Here is a 21,435-nt window from a genome sequence, read left to right as displayed (position 1 = left end):
ATGTGAATTGTCTACAAATGTAACATATTTATTCGGAATGCCAATATTGAGGCAAGTACGATAGTAACGCAATTTAAAATCATCATCCGAAGCTTTATATCCATGACATTAAGTACACAAAAGGTCAGAGGATAATCCTGAAATTCCCATTTAATATTTCAGTGCGAAACGGTTTGCAATTGTTTTTTATTGGTCAAAACGTATAAATCTTTGCAATTATTTCATATTTTCTTTCGGCACTCGACACAACAGTTACAAAAACAAATAAAACACTTAAAAGACCTGAAAACAATTCGCGAACACATAAGAGTTTTTTTGTGCAGCTCGGTTTCTCATCAGCGTTGACTCTTGCTGGTCCATAAACTGGCAACTGACTACGAAAATCCCAACGTAACTGCTTAATTAACTTCGTTCTTTCGTTCAATAGATGGAACTTTGTAACTTTATTATTCGATGAATCGGGAAGTGTCTTTCCAGTTTACTGCTTAAATTTGTATGGGGACCATAGATTGAAATAAATTTGCTTTGAGTTAATTAACTGTTTTGTCTTAAAAGTTTTTAATCAAGCCGACAACGATCGAACATCAATTGATTTATGACGTTACTCTTTGTAAGATTTACATTAATGTTTTATGTGGTTGGAAAGTCATCGGAATCGTGTCGCCTAAGTGGAAATGTGTGGGGGGTAGATGTTATCCCATATCACACACCCGGAAACCATGTCTCAACTTGTGACATTCAAACGGAATGGTGTTAACACACACACACACACAGATGTTACCTTTACGTGTTCGTGATATTGGATATTTTTTTAATTAAAAATAGTGCAGTGATATAATTTTTATTTTTAACAATAAGACTGTTTTTTATTAGCATTTTAATATTAAAAAACAAACATTACAATTTAATTCAGAAGATTATGGTACTTAAAATAACAAGACAAGATAATGTCATAAAAGAAAATTATTATTCCCACACGCATCGTGGAGCTTAAACCAGAAATATGATTTAAATAATTGCCCCAAAATCGTGCGTTTTTACATTGTGAAAGCCACACCCAAATTCACATTTATGTAAAGTACCCTAAACTTTCCATACACCCACCATATTCGTTCACGCATTTTATATCTTATGAATGTTATTGAAAAACTTTAAATTTATGTCTAAATATATTTTTTGTGACACATTAAACTGAATAAAAAAATAATTTAAGGCAATTTAAATGATGAAAAATCATCATGATTTATACACTTATTTTTAAATTGGGAGTATTTTGGTATTTTGAAGACAGAAAGTTTTGGACGATGAAAATTACATTCGAATTAAATAATCCGTGAGATATAATGAAAACTTTGACCCGGCACTTTTTTATTTTATGTAATATTTCATTAATTTGTCCGAAAATCGAGTATTTTCCAGGGAAAGTTCAACTTGGAAATTCTGTAAAAACTACAATTATATTTTCATCTATTAAATTATTATTTATTAATCGTTTTCATCGAAGATAAAAATTTATTTAAGATGAAACGATTTGTATATTCGAATCAAATAATGATAATATAAATTTTAATTAACTTTGACCTTCAATTATTACAGTTCATTGAAAGATATTAATTAACTTAACAGTACAACAGGCGTTATCAATATTTCAATCGAACTCACTGTGTCAGTCTTTTTTCTAAAAAAACTTCAACTATAAATAACTCTCTTAAACTGTAATAGATTTTATATTGGAATCAAATTATAATTCATGAATTATAACGTAAACTTTTCTACTTTCAGTTATTGTAATTTATTGAATGGTGATTTACTTGACATTACAACATATTTTATCAATATTTTAACCAAAATTTCGTAAATAGAGTTTTTCCCAAAGAAAATTTAAGTAGAAAACTACAATTAATTTTTGATCTGTTAATCTAAGTCAAAGTTGATGAGTAATTTGGCTTACATTCCTAATCCTTTTTATTTTTAAATTAGGATAATTTTAATACATATAAAACAAAAAGTAGATGGAAATTAAAATTTATATTTTCGAATTAAATTATAATCCGTGAATTTTAATGTAAACTAATATAATGACCTCATATTTTTTACTTTCAGTTGCTGCAATTTATTAAATAAAATTAAATTTGGCATTGTAATAGTTTATTACAACATTTCAATCGAACTAATTTTGTCCTTATATATGGTCTTCTCTGAAGAAAATTTAGTTAAAAAATGCTTCATAAACTGCTATTAAATTTTCATCTGTTAATCGAAATTCGAAATTAATGTGTAATTTGTATTTCATTATTGCCATAATCCTTTTTATTTTGATATTAGGAAAATTTTGAAACAGTTTGTATATTCGAATCCATGAAATATAACGTAATCTTTGACCTGATACTTTTGTACTTTCTATTGCTGCAGTTTATTGAACAATATTAAACTCTTAGCACTACAACAGATGTTACCAATATTTCAAACGAACTTAGTGTGTCCGTAAATCGAGTCTTTTCCAAAGACATTTCATCTACAAAATGCTTCTTAAACTACAAATAATTTTCATCCCTTAATCGAATTTCAAAATTGATGTCTAAGTTGACCTACATGAATGAATTTTCAACGACATTAGTTTTAGTTCCGGCTCTCAGTTGGAGACTCGCTCCTAAATGTGTTCGGTAATGTGTTTTTAACAACCCTAAAATCCTACGAGGCCCTCATAACTTTTTTTTACGTTTATTATGACGAACGGTTGAAGAAATATGTATTCGTGACATGTCGGACACTCTTCGTCCATTATCTTAATTAATATCTAATCATTTTTTGTTCCAAAACGAATAAAATAATACACAAAAAATCGCCGACGAACAACTTCACCTTAAACTTGTTTGGAGTGTTATAAATCACACAATGGACTCTTAAATATCGTCCTACCATTAGTTCTGGCTTTTGACGTTAATATCGCACCGGCGTCCGGAAAATTAAAAACTTTCTATTTTTATTTTGGAAGCGTTAAGCCGTGCACAACGATCATTAATCTAAATTGGGGAGTCCGATAAACAGTTTAACGGTTCTTAAGAGGCTTCTGCAAGAAAGTTCCTGGCCGCTATATCTGATACGACGTCTACAATCTAGGGGATTAGCATCACGGGGGCTTTATTTGGCGGTATTCGCTTTAACAATTGGCAAACATTATCGTATTGTTTACACCATTGGCTCAACGTCGTTTGAATAATTTCGTCTAGTTTACGAATTGTTTGATACCAATTTCGGTTTAATTGTGTAGCCGATCTTCTTCAGATCTTATAGTGAATATGGGCAGTTGGATGGAAATAATTAAATTTGAAGGAAAAAGAGTATTAGGTTTCGTTCAAAAGTATACTGCCAATGTTTTGTTCTTAATTAAATTTAATTAAGTTCGTCGTCGAATTAAGATGATAAATGTTCAGAAATGAAATGCAGTAAAAGCTCCTTATTCGCGCTTCCTACACTCGCGTTTTCACTATTCGCGGATTAAAAAAATGCGACTTTTCAGTATCCGCGATTAAAGGTTTCTTTATTCGCGGATCTAAATGTGAACATCGGTACAATATCCTTTGTAAACGCGCCGTTTATAACTACTATAACTATGCCAAAAGTATGTTTTTAAATAATATCAATGCTTCAGTAATCAGTAAAGTAACCTTTAAAATACTATAAAAAATATGATTTTGATGTTTAATAAACGTTTAAATATCGTGAATGCGCAAACAAATTGTATAATTACAACTATATCTAAAAGGTAATTAATTTTATGTTTTCAAATATCTTATCCTAATTCATTTGAATATTTTAATTAAGTTTTTTGTTTCGCATCCACCATTTTTACAACTGTTGTTAAAAATGGTGAATGCGCAACCAATCCAATAATTAGTTACTATTAACCAAATTCTAAGAATAAGTTGATTATATTAAAAGTAATTTATTTTATCCACCGTTAGATCCATTTTTAACAGATACTATTTAATTTTTTTTATTAATCAGTAAAGTAACCTTTAAAATACTATAAAAAAATATGATTTTGATGTTTAATTAACGTTTAAACATCGTGAATGCGCAAAGAAATCGTATAATTACAACTATATCTAAAAGGTAATTAATTTTATGTTTTCAAATATCTAAAGTCTAAAAGTTACAAAATTCTTTATATATATATATATATATATATATATATATATATATATATATATATTTTCTTTATTTTGTCACCTAGGTATGTATCCCCTATAATCCCATATAAATTACCATTCCATATTCACGGTTACTGTATTCGCGGCATATTTACAGAACATATACCCCGCGAATAAAGAGCTTTTACTGTACACTTGTATATAGTTTATTTTACATCTTTAATATGTACCTCCAAATACATATACGAATGTGTTGTAATTTAGCTAAATCTTATTATATTTTACAGGAAATTATTGTCAACTTTCATTAACTTTGAAGATTTTAGTTCAAGTGTAATGTTATAATAATTTAATTGATTAAATTACATATGTAATTGGTGATACAAAAAAGTATTAATAAATCCCTTATTACAAAGTTTCTTGAGAAATGTAAACATACACAATTGAAAGGTTTTAATAATCCTTTAGTCTTAAAATTGCCAAATACATATTCTAAAGTAAATTTTTAAAAATTTTTATTTTAAGGTACTTTAAGAGATGTAAAGTATTATTTAATTGTCCTCTCGTTCATAAACACTCTTAACGTTTGGTACTAAGTAGATTTAATTGAGTTATATTCCCGTTTGAAAATTTAAAATAAATTCCTCATTCTTTTATTGCCATATAAATGCTCAGAAATGAAATATTTGTAAAAAACACTGTTGTTTATTTTATTTTTTTTAATGGCTCTAAATTGTAGAAAATATTGTTGGTGACCCAAAAACGTATTTAAAAAATATTTAATATGATGAACTTAACATTTGGTTACTACTTTGATACTTTTTTGTCAGACAAATGTTTAAAAGTGAAATATTTATAAAATATACTTTTATGTAGTATATTTTACTTTTTTAATAGCTCTAAAATTATAGAACATATATCTCAATCTACCTTAATGTAATATTATAGATTTATTTGGAGTTATTGCCATACTCTTAATAATTTTTTGAAAATTTTAACTAGTTTTATAATTAATTAAAATTTAAAAAAAAAAATGTTTTTATAAGGTATTTAAGATATGTATGCATAATTACTTGTAATTAAGAAATATTTTTAATTCATATTTTATTTAATCATCATTTTCTTTACTTACTACTGCACTTAAAACACAAAGTAATTTAACATGAACAATTTTTCAGGCATGTAAAGGGTTTTAATATAACAGTAGGTACTTTACGTTTATTTAATATGTCGGCAATAAATTACAAGCATTGAAGCTTGTTTCTTGAAAACTAAGCATACAACTTTCATGAAATATTTGATAAATTGCTGAATTTTCGCCTGAAAATTTTGCTTATTTTTAAACCAGCTTTCAAATAAATTCCATTTTTAACTAAGAAACCTGAATACAAAAACCCGACACGTTGTATCTCTGAGAAATAATAAATTTTAGTTTCATATCTGATGTGCACATTTAAGCAAGAACATTTAAAAAATATATTTTAGAACATTATGTATTAAAGAAATTTTATCGTTTACTTATGCGATTTTGTCTCCTTATGTGGTATACTAAATCGGAACCATGAATATCTTTGCGTATCGTAAGGTTGCAACTTGCACGAGCTTGAGTCCCATTTCCGAACGAACGTCGTGCATTCAAAGCAGTAAATCACATCTGGAAAACCTGCAACTATCGGTGTACAGAACTACCACACGGACAGATACAAATATTGGATTGTCAACAAATTTTATCACTCCGGCAAAAACGCGAACATTTATTATCGTATGCGGGAAATAAATCCGCCGGGCAATTTAATATTCAATATCAGGCGTCGTAAAAATGACTAAAGTGTTCACTTTGCGTTAAAATTCTGATGGTTAAACAGCTAAAAGGTCCATTTGAAGAATCGACATTCCCCTCTTCATTGAATAATATAAAAGGTATTAAAGCAAATCCGGCCGTTAGAAATTCTTATATTATTTTCGTGTCTTGTTTTCGCCTTTTAAAATTTTGAATCCTATCAATTCATTACGCATCGGCAGCCCGAGTGCCCGATAGACCGTGCCGATATTACTGCGGTCCCTCGAGTTTCAACTTTATTTCAACTTAAAGTCAACTTATTGAACATCTGTAGCTCCAAATCATTAAAACTTTTTGCTCGTTTTGCTGCGGCAGATGAAATTTTATTCTTGTTAGCCGTTCCGCTATTTGTCTGGTTATTTTAAACACGATTCAATTTGTTCCGATCTCGTACGCCGTAGCCGCAGTTTGCGGAAGTACAATTTAAAAATGTGGCGTACATTTTGTGACGTATACTTTTATTTGTGGTCGATATGATCTGGAAATAAGAGGCGCAATGAATAGCGAATGAATAAACTCAGAAAAAGTGAAGGGAATTCACTTGAATTTTAAAATAGAAGTAATCGGAATTCCACTTTAAATCAGATTAAAAAATAATTAATTTTTTAACTGTTTAAGCGCAATTTCCATTAAAGTTAAAACATGCATAATTGAATTAATTATAATTTGATTATTGAGTCGATGAATTTTAATTGTTAAATTTATAAGTAATGTTTAAATTTGCACCTTCAATTTTATTAATTAATTATTTTGAAAGTCAATGAATATTTTTATAAATTTTATTATAAACACTATATAGAGTGGAACACCTAATGGAATAAATTCTTTAGTTTAACTATTGAGTATACTTATGAAAAATCCCGAAATATCAGAATTTTAAACTGTGAAATTTTATACACATGAAAAAATTTTATGCAGAGGGCATTTCAAGTGATAGTTGTAGCCTCCATATTTTTAAATGAAAGAAAGAATGTATTAATATTTATAATAAAATATAATCATTATTATTGTTTTTAAATTTATTGCAAAAATTAACATTAATAAATTGTGAAGATTTTAATTAAGATCCAGTTTATTTTTATTATATTATTTTTTTGCAGTAAACCTAAAATCAGTAATATTTTTAACAGATATTGAAGTCTGTCATCTAATTAAATGGAATTAATATATTGTATATTATAAACTTTTAAAATAAGCACACTATCTACACTTAATCATTTTGTACTTTAATAAAATAATTTCCTTTTCAACCTTTAGTGTCATTTGAATACTCTTTTTTTATACCAATAGTTTAGAAGACTTGACTTAAGAAGACTTAAGAAATAACTTTTTTGAGTGGTTTTCTTATTGTATGTGTTTATTGTATCATATTTATTAATAACGTTGTAAATACCTTACAAAATAGTTAATTTTAATTTTGCAGTATTTCTCTGCTCACCACTGTATATCACAAACTTTTATATGAAATGACATCCTGCAACAAAAATATCTGATCCCTACATTAAATTATGTGTGATTGTTAAATTTTTAAATGAAAAATCGGTCTTTTCATTCTCTATTCTAAAATGTTATTTAAATTTATTTATTTTTATTAAATTTAATATTAATTGACGTTATTGTATTGCAAGATAATTAATTTTTATTATGATTTTAGTTTTTTTTTTAATGTTAATTTTGGAAATAAATTTGAAATGTGATCAAGTGATTGTTGTAACTCCCAAATTTATAAATGAATGACAAGTCTCTTTATTTTATACTCATAAATGTATGTATTGCATTCAAAATTATTGCAATAATTAATATTATAAATGTATAAATATAAACAAATATATATTGTTTTTTAAATGATGTTTCATAAATTTCTGCAAAGGAAAAACATGTCAATTTTAGATTAAGAAATTATATCCTGCAATGAAAAATAGTTGAACTTTCAAATAATAGTTGAAACCCCCAAATTTTATATAGAGAATATACAAATATTATTGTATTCAAATTTATCACAAAAATCAAGATATTGCCTTGGAATAATTTTTATTTTTAACCTTAATTGTTGTAATTTGAAATTTATTATACAACATTTTTTAATAGAGAATGGAAAGATCTTTTAAACGAGTGATGAGATTGTGATTATGTGTTAAGTTAATTTGAGGATTGCACTTATTTCTTTAATATATGAATGGGCAGATGATTATTTTTTTCATTAGAGGGATCATTTAAAAATCTAAAATTGATGTGTCTTAATTTTTTTTATAAATATGCTCAATAATTAAAATAATAGCTGTTACACACTGCATATAATATAGTAGTAATTTTATTAATGAATAACATATTATTACATTTAATATAATAACTGAAAAACGTAAAAATCTCATATCAAAAAGTCCCAAAAATCAAATTAATTCTACAACAAAAAATATTTTTTGTACATAAACACAAAAATTTCCAACGTAGATACACCATAACATAAAAAAAGTCGTCATCGTGAACAGGAGTTTGGGGCGCCACAACCCAATGGCTTGTAAATGGATCAAATGTGTACATATAATGTATATACATTTTGTCAGAACGTGAGTAATAAAAGAACAGCCAAAAGAGTAAAAAAAGAAGTCATGAGGATTATTTGACTGCTCCTTGTGAGAGGATTTAAGGGAGCTTTAAGATTACTCCGACGATTACGTAACATGTTATTCGACAGTGAATACGATAGTTAAATCTACCACATTGTGGCTAATAAAACTTAACGAAAATAATTTCTACTGCTTCCGCCATGCGTTACGATTAACATTAACGTTCAATGACTGGAAATTGTGTGAGTAAGTAGCAAGTTATAAATTGGCTGTGGCCCGTTGACATATTTAGGGGATGTTCAATTTGTTGCCTATTGTTGAATGATGAGGGGGAACTCTATATAGATTATTTGCAAATACTGTACATGTTGGAGGAGTTAATAATATCAAGAATATACTTTCGAGACGCTACAAGAATAAAGGAATTTTATATATTCTCTTTGAATATTACTTCCTTCCCCTTTTTCTATACAAAAGCAAACAAAAGTATAGTTTGTAAGTAAATAATAGAGCTAAATAATACAATCTGGCATAGATCGTTTATCATGTGAAACAATCTTAGTGGAGAACTCATTGCTCACCACTGCATATTTCTAAAAGAATTTATTGGAAGTTGAATTACCCTCAGATTTTCCGAATTTCTTGTGGGAATTGGAAGTCTCAGACTAATAATTTTATGCTTAATCATTGAGCTTCGGCAAACAGCCAATATTTTTCCAGTGGCAATATGTCTATCCCGGAGGTCTTGGATAAATAGATAATTAAATTGATTTCCACTCCAGTCTGTTTCGTTAAAGAAGTTCTTCTGTAAACAAAATTAACTTAGCTAAAGAAACTAAATGAAATAGCTCTAATATTATACTTATTAAGCTTTCTGCACGAAGAAGTTTGTTACTTATAATTAAGACGTTGGCACCGAATCAGAAAAATTTACATTAACTTTAGACCCAACAATGCAATTAGTATAATTAACGTGGATTTTTGTTTCAGGTTTCCGAGTTCTTGGGTAAGTTATAGGTTGCCTGGAATAAAATTTACATATGCATACTTCATTCAACCAACATTACGGCCCCAGCTGATGTAAAACCGTACGCGTATATCAAAATTTGCGTCCCACTTACAACAACTCTATAAAATGCCCCATATTCAATGGAAATGGAATACAGTCATTTAAATTTTATATTCGGCCTGGGCCCTTCCTGAAACCCTCCAATTAACTACTTTTAGAAGATCAATAAAACGACGCACCTTTTCGCAATCATTAAGCATCATGAATTTTAACACAGAATAAATTTCCACTCTGTATAATTTTGGAAATATTATAATTAAAATCCGCATGACTTCAATATTTTCTGACAGGTTTTATAGAGAAAGTTGCGCCGCTGTAAGCATATAGATTATATTTTTAGCCTAAAGAAAGCTTTGATGATGGGACATTTTGACTTGAAGGCCTTTTTATATTCAGTCACGTCAAAGTGGAAATAGGGTATTCATTTTTTACTGAAATATCGCATTATCAATAACGTAATCGGTTTTTGTATACAAATCACGTTCAATTCCACCGTATTTACACAATAACTTCACTTGTGTTGTTTCCAAATTAAGAATCATCATGAATATCTTATAATGCACTCCATTTCATTTGACACATACTCAGTAAACATTGATATTTTGAACAATGTTGAATAAATCGGTTTTTGGGAGACAGGTAACAAAGACTTCACTTGTTATTACAGTGATGTATAAAGCTTGATTTCAAGAATTTTTGAGACACTAGAAAAATTGATCTGTAATTTTGAATGTTATCTTAACATCGTGATTTTAAAATAGGACAAATTCGAACTATCTTCCACACTTTTGGAAATTAATCAGACTTTAAAATTGAATTAGAAATGCAGTTTAAAAGTTTCAGCATAACAAAACAATTTTTCAGTAAAAAACACGATATTTCATCATATCCAAATGTAATTTTGTAGGTAGGCTTTTTACAGCTGTAATAATATATTTATTAGTAAAACTTAGACTGATGTATGGTCATACGTTGTCATCAAGAAGCAGAAGGCCAGTATAATTAATTAAATATAAATTCCACATGCAATCCACTATGTAGTCACCAAAATCTTTGTTCACATTTTTTCAATACTCATTCAACCTATTTTTCGTAGCATGTGAGAATACGATCAATAAAGGCCTTATTTGCATTGCACGCAATGAGATAATTGGCAAGTGTCAAACGTCTAATTTTGTTGTCCTCAATTTATATGAATATTTTGATGACATTCATTGCATGAAGTCTCTTTCTAATGACCGATCTTTTTCTAAACATGTTGGACGAGATATTGCTTCATTTCTTTGTTGGTACAGGCTTCAGGACAACTTTAATGCATTCATTATCACTTTTAAAAAGAGGAAACCAAAATCGAGCAACTTTTCCCTTCCCGACCATCTTCTCCTCACATATTCATGCCTCTCCTGTTGTTTTAAGGTATTGAACTCACCATATTTAACCTAAAAGAATGTGTTTAATGCACGTAGAAAAAAAATAAATATACCTAGTTTCATACAAAAATGTTAAAATAAACATCAAAATTTTAGTCAAATAAATCGTGATCACAAAACGTTATTTTTTTCCGACATTTATCACAAGAAATGCATGAAATTCAAAATTTCGTACATTTCAACCTCATAAATTATATCTTTACTGCTGATAAAATTAAAAGTTTTACGGTTTAAAGTTTTTTTTTTATTTAGTTCAATATTTTCTTTCAATTTACTTTATCACCCATCGAAACATAATCTCCTTTAAACTTGACGATCAAACTCTAGAAACTGTAATGAAGTGAGTCTCTTAAAGTCACAGTTTCGCAGTCACGAAGTATAATTTTCTAGAGGCACTGCGTATGTGATAAACATTATTACGCACAAAAGTTCAATTAACTTAATAATAATTGCGTGGCGTTATCAGTTAAGAAAATAATTATTCCACTACATGAAACCCAATTTAATTTGCATAGATAGAGGCAATATTGATTGAGCTTGAATCATATGTATATTATTATCTGACAAAGTGATTCAATTAGTTACCATAAATGCAATATTCACATATGGCTTAATTTTAAAACAAAAATCCTGTTATGTCGAGACTCATTTAAACATTCAATATTCGCCATCCTTCCGTCAAACTTTATCGTATAAAAAAAATTGAAATTCGGCAAAATATAAAAAAATGTCCATAATAGGATCTCATTATTTTTTACGACAATTTTATCGCGCCTTCTGAGATTTGCTTTGACCCGATTGGCATATAATAACGTCGTTTCCGTCAAAGACAGAAATACTTAGTCGTGCCTTTTGGGCAAAGATGCCATTACATCGTTATTAAAACATCAAACAACATCAATCATTCAAATTTCCGATCCCTTTCGTACTGCAGCTTCAATAAATTATTACGTAAATTTCTTTTTCTAAAATCAGTAATAAAGTGGTTGCAAGGAGGTGCCAGAAAAAACGCCGCTAGCTAACTGTTAATATTGAAATTCATCCATCACCATTGCCGGTTCGAATAAAATTAACGACGACAGTTTTAGGGATAGATAGGACGATTATGGGGACCTGTATCTAAACCCTACTAAACTTGAGCACATTACAAACAAATTGCTTTGTCGCAACAGTTAAGCTTACGTTGACTTCCTGCGCTAAAGATAAGATGATTAAAGATCTCTAAATGTCTTCTTCTTTTTATATTAAGTGATGTTAGGCTCCGATTCTCATTAACTTTTGTCTTGTTAACTACCGCACATTCGCCGAAACTTAACTATATCGAGGGTTTTATAGAGGGAAAGTTTTAGAGATTCTTTTTGTATATTTTATCGTCCAAAAGTAATGATCGTTCATAAATCAGTCTTCAGGTAAAAAAAATCACTTAGTCCACAGCAACACTGCCCTTTTTTAAACTTTCAACATACTAGAATAATGACCAAATGATTTTTTTTTTCAAAATTAAATCACCCTGATTTTATATGATGTGGAAAAAATCTGCTTAATAGATAAACTATCTCGATAATTGTTGCATTAATTTGTTTGTTATCAACATTGCCTGTTGTAAAATTTTCAAATTACCAGAATAATGACATTATGAACCAGACTTTTTTCCAAATTCAAATAATCTTGAACGAAAATCGTATATGATGTGGATAAAGTTTGGATGGTAGATAAACTATCACGATAATTGGTGCACTAATACCCATCCTAACGTTAATGAACATAATTTCTGTGCAAACTGGTCGAATAAAATTAGTGCAGTTCCAAAAACAAGCCGTCTGGGAATATCCAATTTCCATTGATGGTAAAACGGGAAACGTTTCAAGCCGGAAAACTGATTTTAAAAAGCATATTATATTTAAAATGGCTTAACGTTAATTTTTATTAATATTGACCCACAAAATAAATAAACTTCAACAAATATTGCAAATTTAATTATCATAATAAATTCTGCGTTATTCAGCACATTTATATAAATTAAATTTAAATTAAATTTAGTAAACATCCGACGTTAAACAGAATCATGTTATCAGTTAAATTTTAATGTCTGAAAACCACTCTACATTAATTAGTGTTTTATCAGATTGTTGTTCTTTTTTAAATTAATTTTGACTATATTTAACACCCCGAACACGAATTATTTTCCACTTATTCGTATTCCAATTGTTCCTCCGCCAAAACCAAACACCAGTTTTGGTGCAACTGTCCTCGTGAACCGAATTAATGTTCACATATATTTGAATGCAAAAAGAGCATAAATTGCCACGGTTGTTTAACAATTGCAGAACCTGTGTGTAAAATGAAACAAACATGTTAACCATAGTGGAATACATTAATTTGAAATTATCATTTAACAGTAAACCTATTTAATTTCGGATAAAACAAAACAGTTAAACGGAAATTATAATTGTGATTAAGTTAAGGTTGCAACTGCTCATTTTTAAGTTTAAGAGTTGCAATTTAAACTTTATTCTTATGAAAACAATTTAAAGGTAAACGAAATTACAAGAATTTCAAGAACTTATGACTTATAATTCAACATCATGGACGTTAAAATTCCTATGTGAGAATTAAATTTCACAAACAACCACTAAAGGCACATTAAATTTCTGTTTGTCTCTTCTTTGTAAGCCAAATAACATTTATTAACGTTAGTTTTATAAATTTGACAATATAAACTGTAATTCTGCTATCATATTAGCCATTTTAATTATGCCATAAATTACAACAATATATCCTACAATTATTCGTCTAAGTGCATAAATCTAAAATAGTAATAATCTGAATATAAACTATAAAATGAAACATGCTAAGCATCATGGAATACATTAATTTTGAATTATTATTCATCACAAAACCTATTTGAATGCGGGTTCTAGGATTCTAGTATGTAAACAAACGGCCGGTTCAACCGGAAATTACAATTTTCGGCAAAATTCGATTGCACGGTATTTAACGTGTTTGATTTATCCTCTGGTTAGCAATTAAGCAGCGGACTAGTAAAAAAAAATAATTCTTGGTATTAAACTCTCAATTTTACATTTTATTAACGTGTTAAAACTAATAAATATTTTGCACACGGTAATTTATTAACAAATTTTGAGATAATCCAACTTTGAGAAGTTTGTCAAAGTGGAAAAGTGACCACAAACTCAAACCATTTAAAAGAAATTCAATGACAAATAAGGGGTTACAAAAAATTGTAATTTTCTAGATCATTTATAACCAAAAATAGACAAAACTATTCTTTGAAAATAAATAAACCAAGTTAAATGATGTGAACACTTGAGAGTTTAATTGAAAACTCGTTTAAATTCAGAAAGTCGCTGAATTAAAGTTTGTAAACAACAGTGGACTATTCAAATTAGAATTTTGTCTAAATTCAATTATGTAGTGTATAATTTGTACCTACATTCACCAAAGTTTTCGACTTGTCACAGGACGACTTATAATGTATATTAAAAATGAATAACAAAGAACCACAAACTTTGTACTTAACGACAGTTTTAGTCTTTAATTTAGTATTCATCAGTTAAATAAATTGCGGTTCCAACCACTCGATCGTTCAGAGTAAAAATCAATTCAACCCTAAGTGCATTCAGTTGAAATCGTATTTCTGTTTAGAGGGACACAGATCTTAATGCAATCTATGTCAATAAAGTATTATCAAGTTGCAAGTTTGTAAAGTGTACATACGAGTACACTTAACAACCAATGAATTTAGAATACACTCGGGGAACATTTGTCAATGTGCCGGAATAGAACGGCGCTTAACAAATGTGGACACGTTTGAGTTTTTTGAGTGGACGTAAATTGCATAAATGACTTGGCATTTATTCCAGCGCTTTGCACTGCAGATGCTCTCGGAATTGTTAGCAAGAACTTCGCTAATTTCACACCCGTACTAATTTCGGTCGACGAAAACTAACATTTGAACACATGGAAATCCGTGATTTTTCCCGAGGCTTGTTAATAAATTCATCCTTTTATTTCTTGTATAAAAACTAAATTGTGTGTCTAGGTGTTAATGGATTTTATCGATATTTACAATAAATGATAATGGGGAAGTTCCATTAAAACATTAAAACGTTTAGTGGCTGCAATATTTTATGTACAAAAAACACTGGCCATTTATCGGCATTGTTTTATTAATCTGAGTAAATTTAATGCATGAAAGCTTTAAAGAATATAAATTCAAATCATAAAAGCTATTCAATGTGAAATAAAGTGATTTGTTCTTGGTTTTGTGCTGTGAATATGAAATTACCCTGATGATATAAATAATACCCGAATTGATTTACTATTCTTCCTGCTATTAAAGACATCTGTTCGATATTTATACGGTTATTGTCATAATGGAAAACCATAAATCATACTAGTCTATCGGTATCATAGAAACATTTAACATACATATTTAGATCTATTTATTTTTCTAGTTAATGTAAAAATTATTTCGAAACATATATGTTTAATGGATTTGTATAGAAAGTACTACTACTTAAATAACTTATAGTAACTTCGATACAGTTTCAAAGTTATAAACACATATTTGGGGTTTGTAAACACCGTTTTAGATCATTAGTTACAGAACATGACAACGGCAACAAATTGAACAAACACAAATCTCCTTCTGGGGCTTTGAACTCTAATATCTCGTGTAAATCTAACTTTTGAAACAATATCTTTGAAATTAATGAAAAAGTTTTGCAAAATGTTTATCTTAAACATTTGTAAACATGTCATTTTTTTGTTTCAAATATTCTGGTTTCACAAAGGAAATTGGTTTCTGTTGTAACACTTAAATTGTTTAATTTCCCCTTTCATTTTGAAAACTTTTAAAAAACTTTAATATACAACCATGGATGTAATTTTATAACGTAAACGAAGACTCTTTTCTTACCTGCAAACTTCGGAAATTTATGATATTTCAATTGTAAAACTTTTAACTTTTAATTACTTTTTAAACTGCTGTGCATATTTAACTTTTACACTCAAATCATTGTACTAATATCAAAAATTTAAGTATAATTATAAATTTATTACACCATTTACAGAAAAAACCTAATTCACATTTTCAGCAGCATTAACCAAAAAAGTTCTGACATTTTTAATTTTTTTATTATTAAAACACCTGCAAAAGTTAATTTAAATTCTCAAAAAATACAACACAGGAGTACTTTTAATTAGTTTTCAGACTACAAAGATAATGCAAATTAAAATTGATTTAACCGTCGATAACAGTTTGAGGAGTCACGCTGTAAAACTTTCGTTTCCCTTCAATTTCAAAACCTGAAGCTTCTACTCAACTTTACACTGAACAGAATCAAAAGAGTGTATTGCAGCTACGCATCAACAGCAACAAAACTTTCTCTAACAAGAATAAGGTGTAATGCGTTTACTCGAGTATAAATGTAGACAGGAATATTGTAGTTCTTTGAAGATGAAAATGTACCCAAGTTTGGTGTTTACAGATAACGGCTTTCAAAGCTTGTGCCTCATTCATGGATTCGAGATACCGAAATCTCAGCTGGATTGAGTGTAAAAATATATAGCCAGTCACTGTCGCTGCTTTAAAGTAAACTCGAGAGATTTTAAAATCGCACAGCAATCTCCAGATATACTCGTACACTATTTATTTACCTTTTTTTAACATTATCTATTAGAGTCGACATTTTCACAGATGGGAATTCCTTTGACCGTACCACTTAACTTTCGAACGGTTCAATAAATTAAAATGAAATTTTATTTTACAGGGACTGAGATTCCGTAACTTTGAGGATTGAAAGAATTTTTGGTAAGTTTTCATAATCAATCACTGTTTTAGATTATTTTGGTGCACCCGAAATTATTTAAATGGTGTGTTCTATTATTTTTGTAATGAATGTATAAGTACAACATAACAAAAACTTTCTTTAATATCCGTATTAAAATGTAAATTTAGAAGACTTTCTTATTGAATGTTCCTTTATACCAAATTGATGCAATAAGTTTCGTGACAAGAAATTTAATGGGAAGTTTTAAAATATGATCCAATATTTTATTTTCAATTTATATACTTTCTCTATAAACTGACTTTGAAGGTAAAACAGAAAAATCGTGATAACGAGTTTACTATTTTATTTCCTAACTTTCAAAGAATAACTTTATGTAGCCATAAATAATTTAAATAAATGTTCAATATCCAGTGTTTTGAAAGCTGCATAATACACTTAAATTGAAAAATTGCTTGGTTTTATAGAAAGCACTTCAATTTATTTAATAATACATAAGTACTGGATAATTATTGATTTTTCATAAAACAATATTAGAAAGCTGTTGGTTCTCAACGCTTGGGTGTACATATAAAATTACACTGAATTAAAATGGCAAAGTTATTTTTCATGTTTAACTCCCAGCTGAATGAAATATACTTGACGGACAGCTCTGTTCAGTGGCCTTTAAAAATAATAATGTCGCTTATGCGTCACTTCATACATAATAAAAGCTTCTTTATTTTCATGGCATTTTTTTTTTTTTTTTTTTGAAAGATTGACATCCTTATTGGATAGTTCAGTGAGATACTAATGCTTACTGTATAATATCAAAATGACTAGTTTATTATTATTTTAACTTACCTTTAATTATAAATAGCCTCATACATATATATATATATATATATATATATATATATATATATATATATATATATATATATATTCTAATTAAAATTCATCCTTAAAATTATAATAGGGTCATAGATCAAATTAAATATTTTTAATTATTTAGTATAGTTTTAATTAAAATTCATAAACACAACATTACAATCAAACATGTCAACAAAATAAAAGCATTTTAAAAGAAATATTTGTATTTATTAATAACTTAATACACATTTCATGTTAAAAAATTCAATTATCACAGCTTTTTATACAAATTAATGCAATTTTTCAAAAAACGAATATTAATATCCCCCTACACAGTTAACATCCGCAAATTCTGGAGTTAACCATCCAACACAAATGCAATAATGCTGAAACAACTGAATTAATAATTCTTGCTCATCCAAGAATTCTATTCTTTCTATCCGGTTTCTTTCTACAGGGGACAAATCATAATAGACGCGTACCATGTCCCAGGCGTTGGCCCCCAACCAGTTGTTATTTAAGAATCTTGCCTTCTGTGTATCTAAATTCTTGCAACTGGAAATTCCAGCCAAGTTGCAACCTCTGGCTTTCAAATTTCCAAGCATAACATCACCAAAAGTGTCATTAATATTACACATTTCATAATTTATGAACATGGCTGACCTAAATTTGGAAGCTATCCATGACAGCAGTCTGTTAACACAATCATTTTCGATATACACTAAAACGCACTCAGCTATGAACAATGTGGGGCTGGAGAAATTAATTTCAGCCTGATTCAACTTGGTTTCAACTTGTGAAAGATTTCTCAAATCTGCCCCAATGCAGTGGTAGTTTCCTGCATGCAAATCGGTGGAACTTAATCTCACTTCACCATCTTGTTCATGGATTTTGTCCAATAGCTGTTTGTTTCGTTTGATTGAGTAACATTTTCTTGCTGTGACACTTGGGAAGTCTACATCTACGTAATTAGATATGTGTATACCTTCGTCCTTTAGTTTCCAATAAAGTGTGTCGAATCCGGCGCCGAAATTGATAATCTGTGCACATGAACCGGACTTGCTGAGGAACTTCTGCACAAGTGTTTCGACACCCTTGACTCTGGCATAATAACCTCTGTTGATTTCTGGGGCCTTTTTCTCGATTTGCTTCACGAAAAAGGAGATGTACTTGTCCTCCCAGTAACCCAACTGGACGGCGCCCCGCTTGCATTCGCTGGCGTCGTCGTTCGTGGCCATAACCGGTTCGTCCCCCATTATTTATGTTCTGTATCTGCAAAATTTTAGGTTATGAATCCTTTTGTCAAAGCTCTGTCGACATTTAAACCTATTGTTGTTCTACGTAAAGACAAACGGGTTAATACTTACTATTTATATCGATGTAAAATGAAAGATTATGAAAGACTTCAGTTGTATACGTTAAAATTATTTTATCGGACCAAAATAAACTCTACATTCTCCTGAATATAGGCAACTGATTGGGCAGGCGCATGATCGGTTAATCTGAGCAAGCGTCGATGGAAGCCGCTCGATATTCGACTTTTATGAATGTTGTATTCAAATAAATTAAAATTGGTGACGCAAAACTTTTTTAAGATTAGATATTCTATATGATTCGAATTTTAAATACGCGACTGGAAACTTACCAGTGATGCAAACAGGAATAAACTTTATAATTGTCGAAATATAAACAAGTTCATTTAATATTTCAAATAAGGCAAGTATGAGAAATCATATTATTATACGGTTATTATTTATATTATTTTAATATATTGTTGTATTGTGTTTTGACATACAAATTTACTTTTTATATAAAATGTTTCAGTTGGTATATGAAATCTCATTTCATCGCAAATTAACTCAAGATTTCTGGATTCACTGAATTGAATACAGAACAAATACTCGTGTTGTTTAAGTATTTTCCGCAAAATTATAATACGCTCGTCGCGAGTCTAACAACTGTAAAGAAACTCGGTCGGCGTATTTTGAAACTGAAGCGAATTACAATACGGCAAATTTAGCCGCACCGTTTGCGTAAACACACAAAGTCAATTTAATTGTTGACATCTATTAAAATCCAGTTTGAATTCAATTATGAGCGCAGATACATTTTGAATAATTAATTCCCCTAATTCGAACATAGTGAGGCCGTATTTAAGATTTAAAGACGGTATTAGATGAAAATATATGGAGTGGCCGTTCATTGACTATGTTAATTTCCTGCGCCACAGATCACTTCATTTACACATCCCACATTTATTCAAGCCACTGATCCATTTTACGGGAACTTAACGAGTAATTTATAAGATTCCACAATTCTACTCTTAATTGGCAAATATACATTAATTATTTCTTGCTGGGTTTAATAATAAGCTTCAATGATTATAAACCGGTTCCAAATTAATTGAAACATACGTATTTTAATTACGAGGAAATATTTAGCAATAAATATTGAATTAACATACTATGCCTAAGTAAATTAAACTTGTAAGATATATTGAAATAATTATCCTACATAATGTGTTTTATCTAGATAACTAACACAAAAGAACATTAGTGTTGAATTTTTCCTTAACTTCCATTAATCATCACACAAAAGGAAGCATTATAACTTTGATTTATATCCAGACTTTTAGAACTAATTCCACATCAGATAAATTAATGAACTGAAACTATAATGAACATGAAATAACCATCTTGATAAATATGACTTTAAGAACAATTTCAGTCATTCTTTGAATTCAATAACACTCATTTCGAACACAATAGCGTTTTTTGGAAGTGAAAAAAGGTCTTTCATTAACAAAATATGAATTGAATTTACAAAAAACTTGGTTACCATTAAACTCATTTTAACTTCAATGGGCTGTTTTTGTCAGTGGAGTTAGAAAAAACCTGTTGAAATCGACAAAAAATAAATTAAGTTTACCAAAAAATACTAAAATATTGTTACATATTTCATTTAAGCTATTCTTTGATTTAAATTTCATTCGCCTTTCAAAACAAGAACAAAGGACCAAATTCGGAGAATCGAATTTCTTCACCGTCCTCTGAACAGTTACTAAGAACCATAATACCATAACCGCATTCTGTTGTCTTTCGGCTTGTGTCTTGAACCAATAAAAATAAAGGAGGCCGACCTAAATACACACACTAAGTAAGTAATGGTCCCAAGATTATGTCAGTCTGGAGGCTGTTGATTGTCGGACATTCATTCCTTTTGATATTACGAATCGTGGGGGGATGCAGACCCGCACCATAAACTGCAGACGAGTAAATTGCAGCTAATGCGACAAACGGTTATGTGCAAAAATCTATTGGTTTATGTCCGAGATATGTGGGAAATTGCGGGCGATGAAGTGCGAGAGATTAGTGTTTGCGAATGTTTTATGATCCATTGTAAAGTTATAAACTAAAAGCAATTTCAATGTCATTTTAAAACGTTAACACGTTTTGTATTAATAATCCTGTTTTTATGCCGTGTATTTTATGAGCAATTGTCGATGAACGCAATAATTTCTGTCATGTTCATTGTAGCACCTTATTAATGGCAGTAAAGCATAATAGGGGATTATTGCCAGACTTTTTATTGAAACATACTTTATGAAAGACAAAAGGTTCATACAAACCGAGGTATAATGTGCATATAGTGCACATTTCAAATGGGAAACGTTGCTCATTATTTTTATGCATTTCAATTAGTTGTTCCTT

At 29.2% G+C, this 21,435-nt stretch overlaps 2 protein-coding genes across 5 annotated transcripts in view; one reads left to right on the top strand and one right to left on the bottom strand.

The window, feature by feature from the left end:
* The window catches only part of LOC109600380 (calexcitin-1), a 77,336-nt gene that overhangs the window by 31,001 nt on the left and 24,900 nt on the right, over window positions 1-21,435 (top strand). For 2 of the 4 annotated variants that reach the window (XM_049964997.1, XM_020016525.2), the window contains exons 2-3: window positions 9,552-9,567; window positions 16,856-16,896. The gene's annotated coding sequence lies outside the window, so the exon portion shown is untranslated. The remainder of the gene's footprint in view (window positions 1-9,551; window positions 9,568-16,855; window positions 16,897-21,435) is intronic. The other 2 variants (XM_049964996.1, XM_049964998.1) reach the window with 1 other exon arrangement.
* On the bottom strand, window positions 17,932-19,240 carry LOC109600379 (leucine carboxyl methyltransferase 1). The gene is made up of 2 exons (XM_020016524.2): window positions 19,093-19,240; window positions 17,932-18,997 (listed from the first exon to the last, which is right to left on the bottom strand). The coding sequence occupies exon 2, from the start codon at window positions 18,979-18,981 to the stop codon at window positions 18,043-18,045; it is 939 nt and encodes a 312-aa protein (XP_019872083.1). The 5' UTR covers window positions 18,982-18,997; window positions 19,093-19,240; the 3' UTR covers window positions 17,932-18,042.

The sequence above is a fragment of the Aethina tumida genome, chromosome 3 (genome assembly GCF_024364675.1).
Source record: "Aethina tumida isolate Nest 87 chromosome 3, icAetTumi1.1, whole genome shotgun sequence".
Classification (NCBI taxonomy): domain Eukaryota; kingdom Metazoa; phylum Arthropoda; class Insecta; order Coleoptera; family Nitidulidae; genus Aethina; species Aethina tumida.
Note: the sequence above shows the minus strand (reverse complement) of the source record. Positions and strands in the feature narration are given on the sequence as shown.

Coding starts and splice junctions, on each gene's coding strand:
- LOC109600379 (XM_020016524.2), bottom strand. CDS start 18,981: ATGGGGGACGAACCGGTTATGGCCACGAACGACGACGCCAGCGAATGC.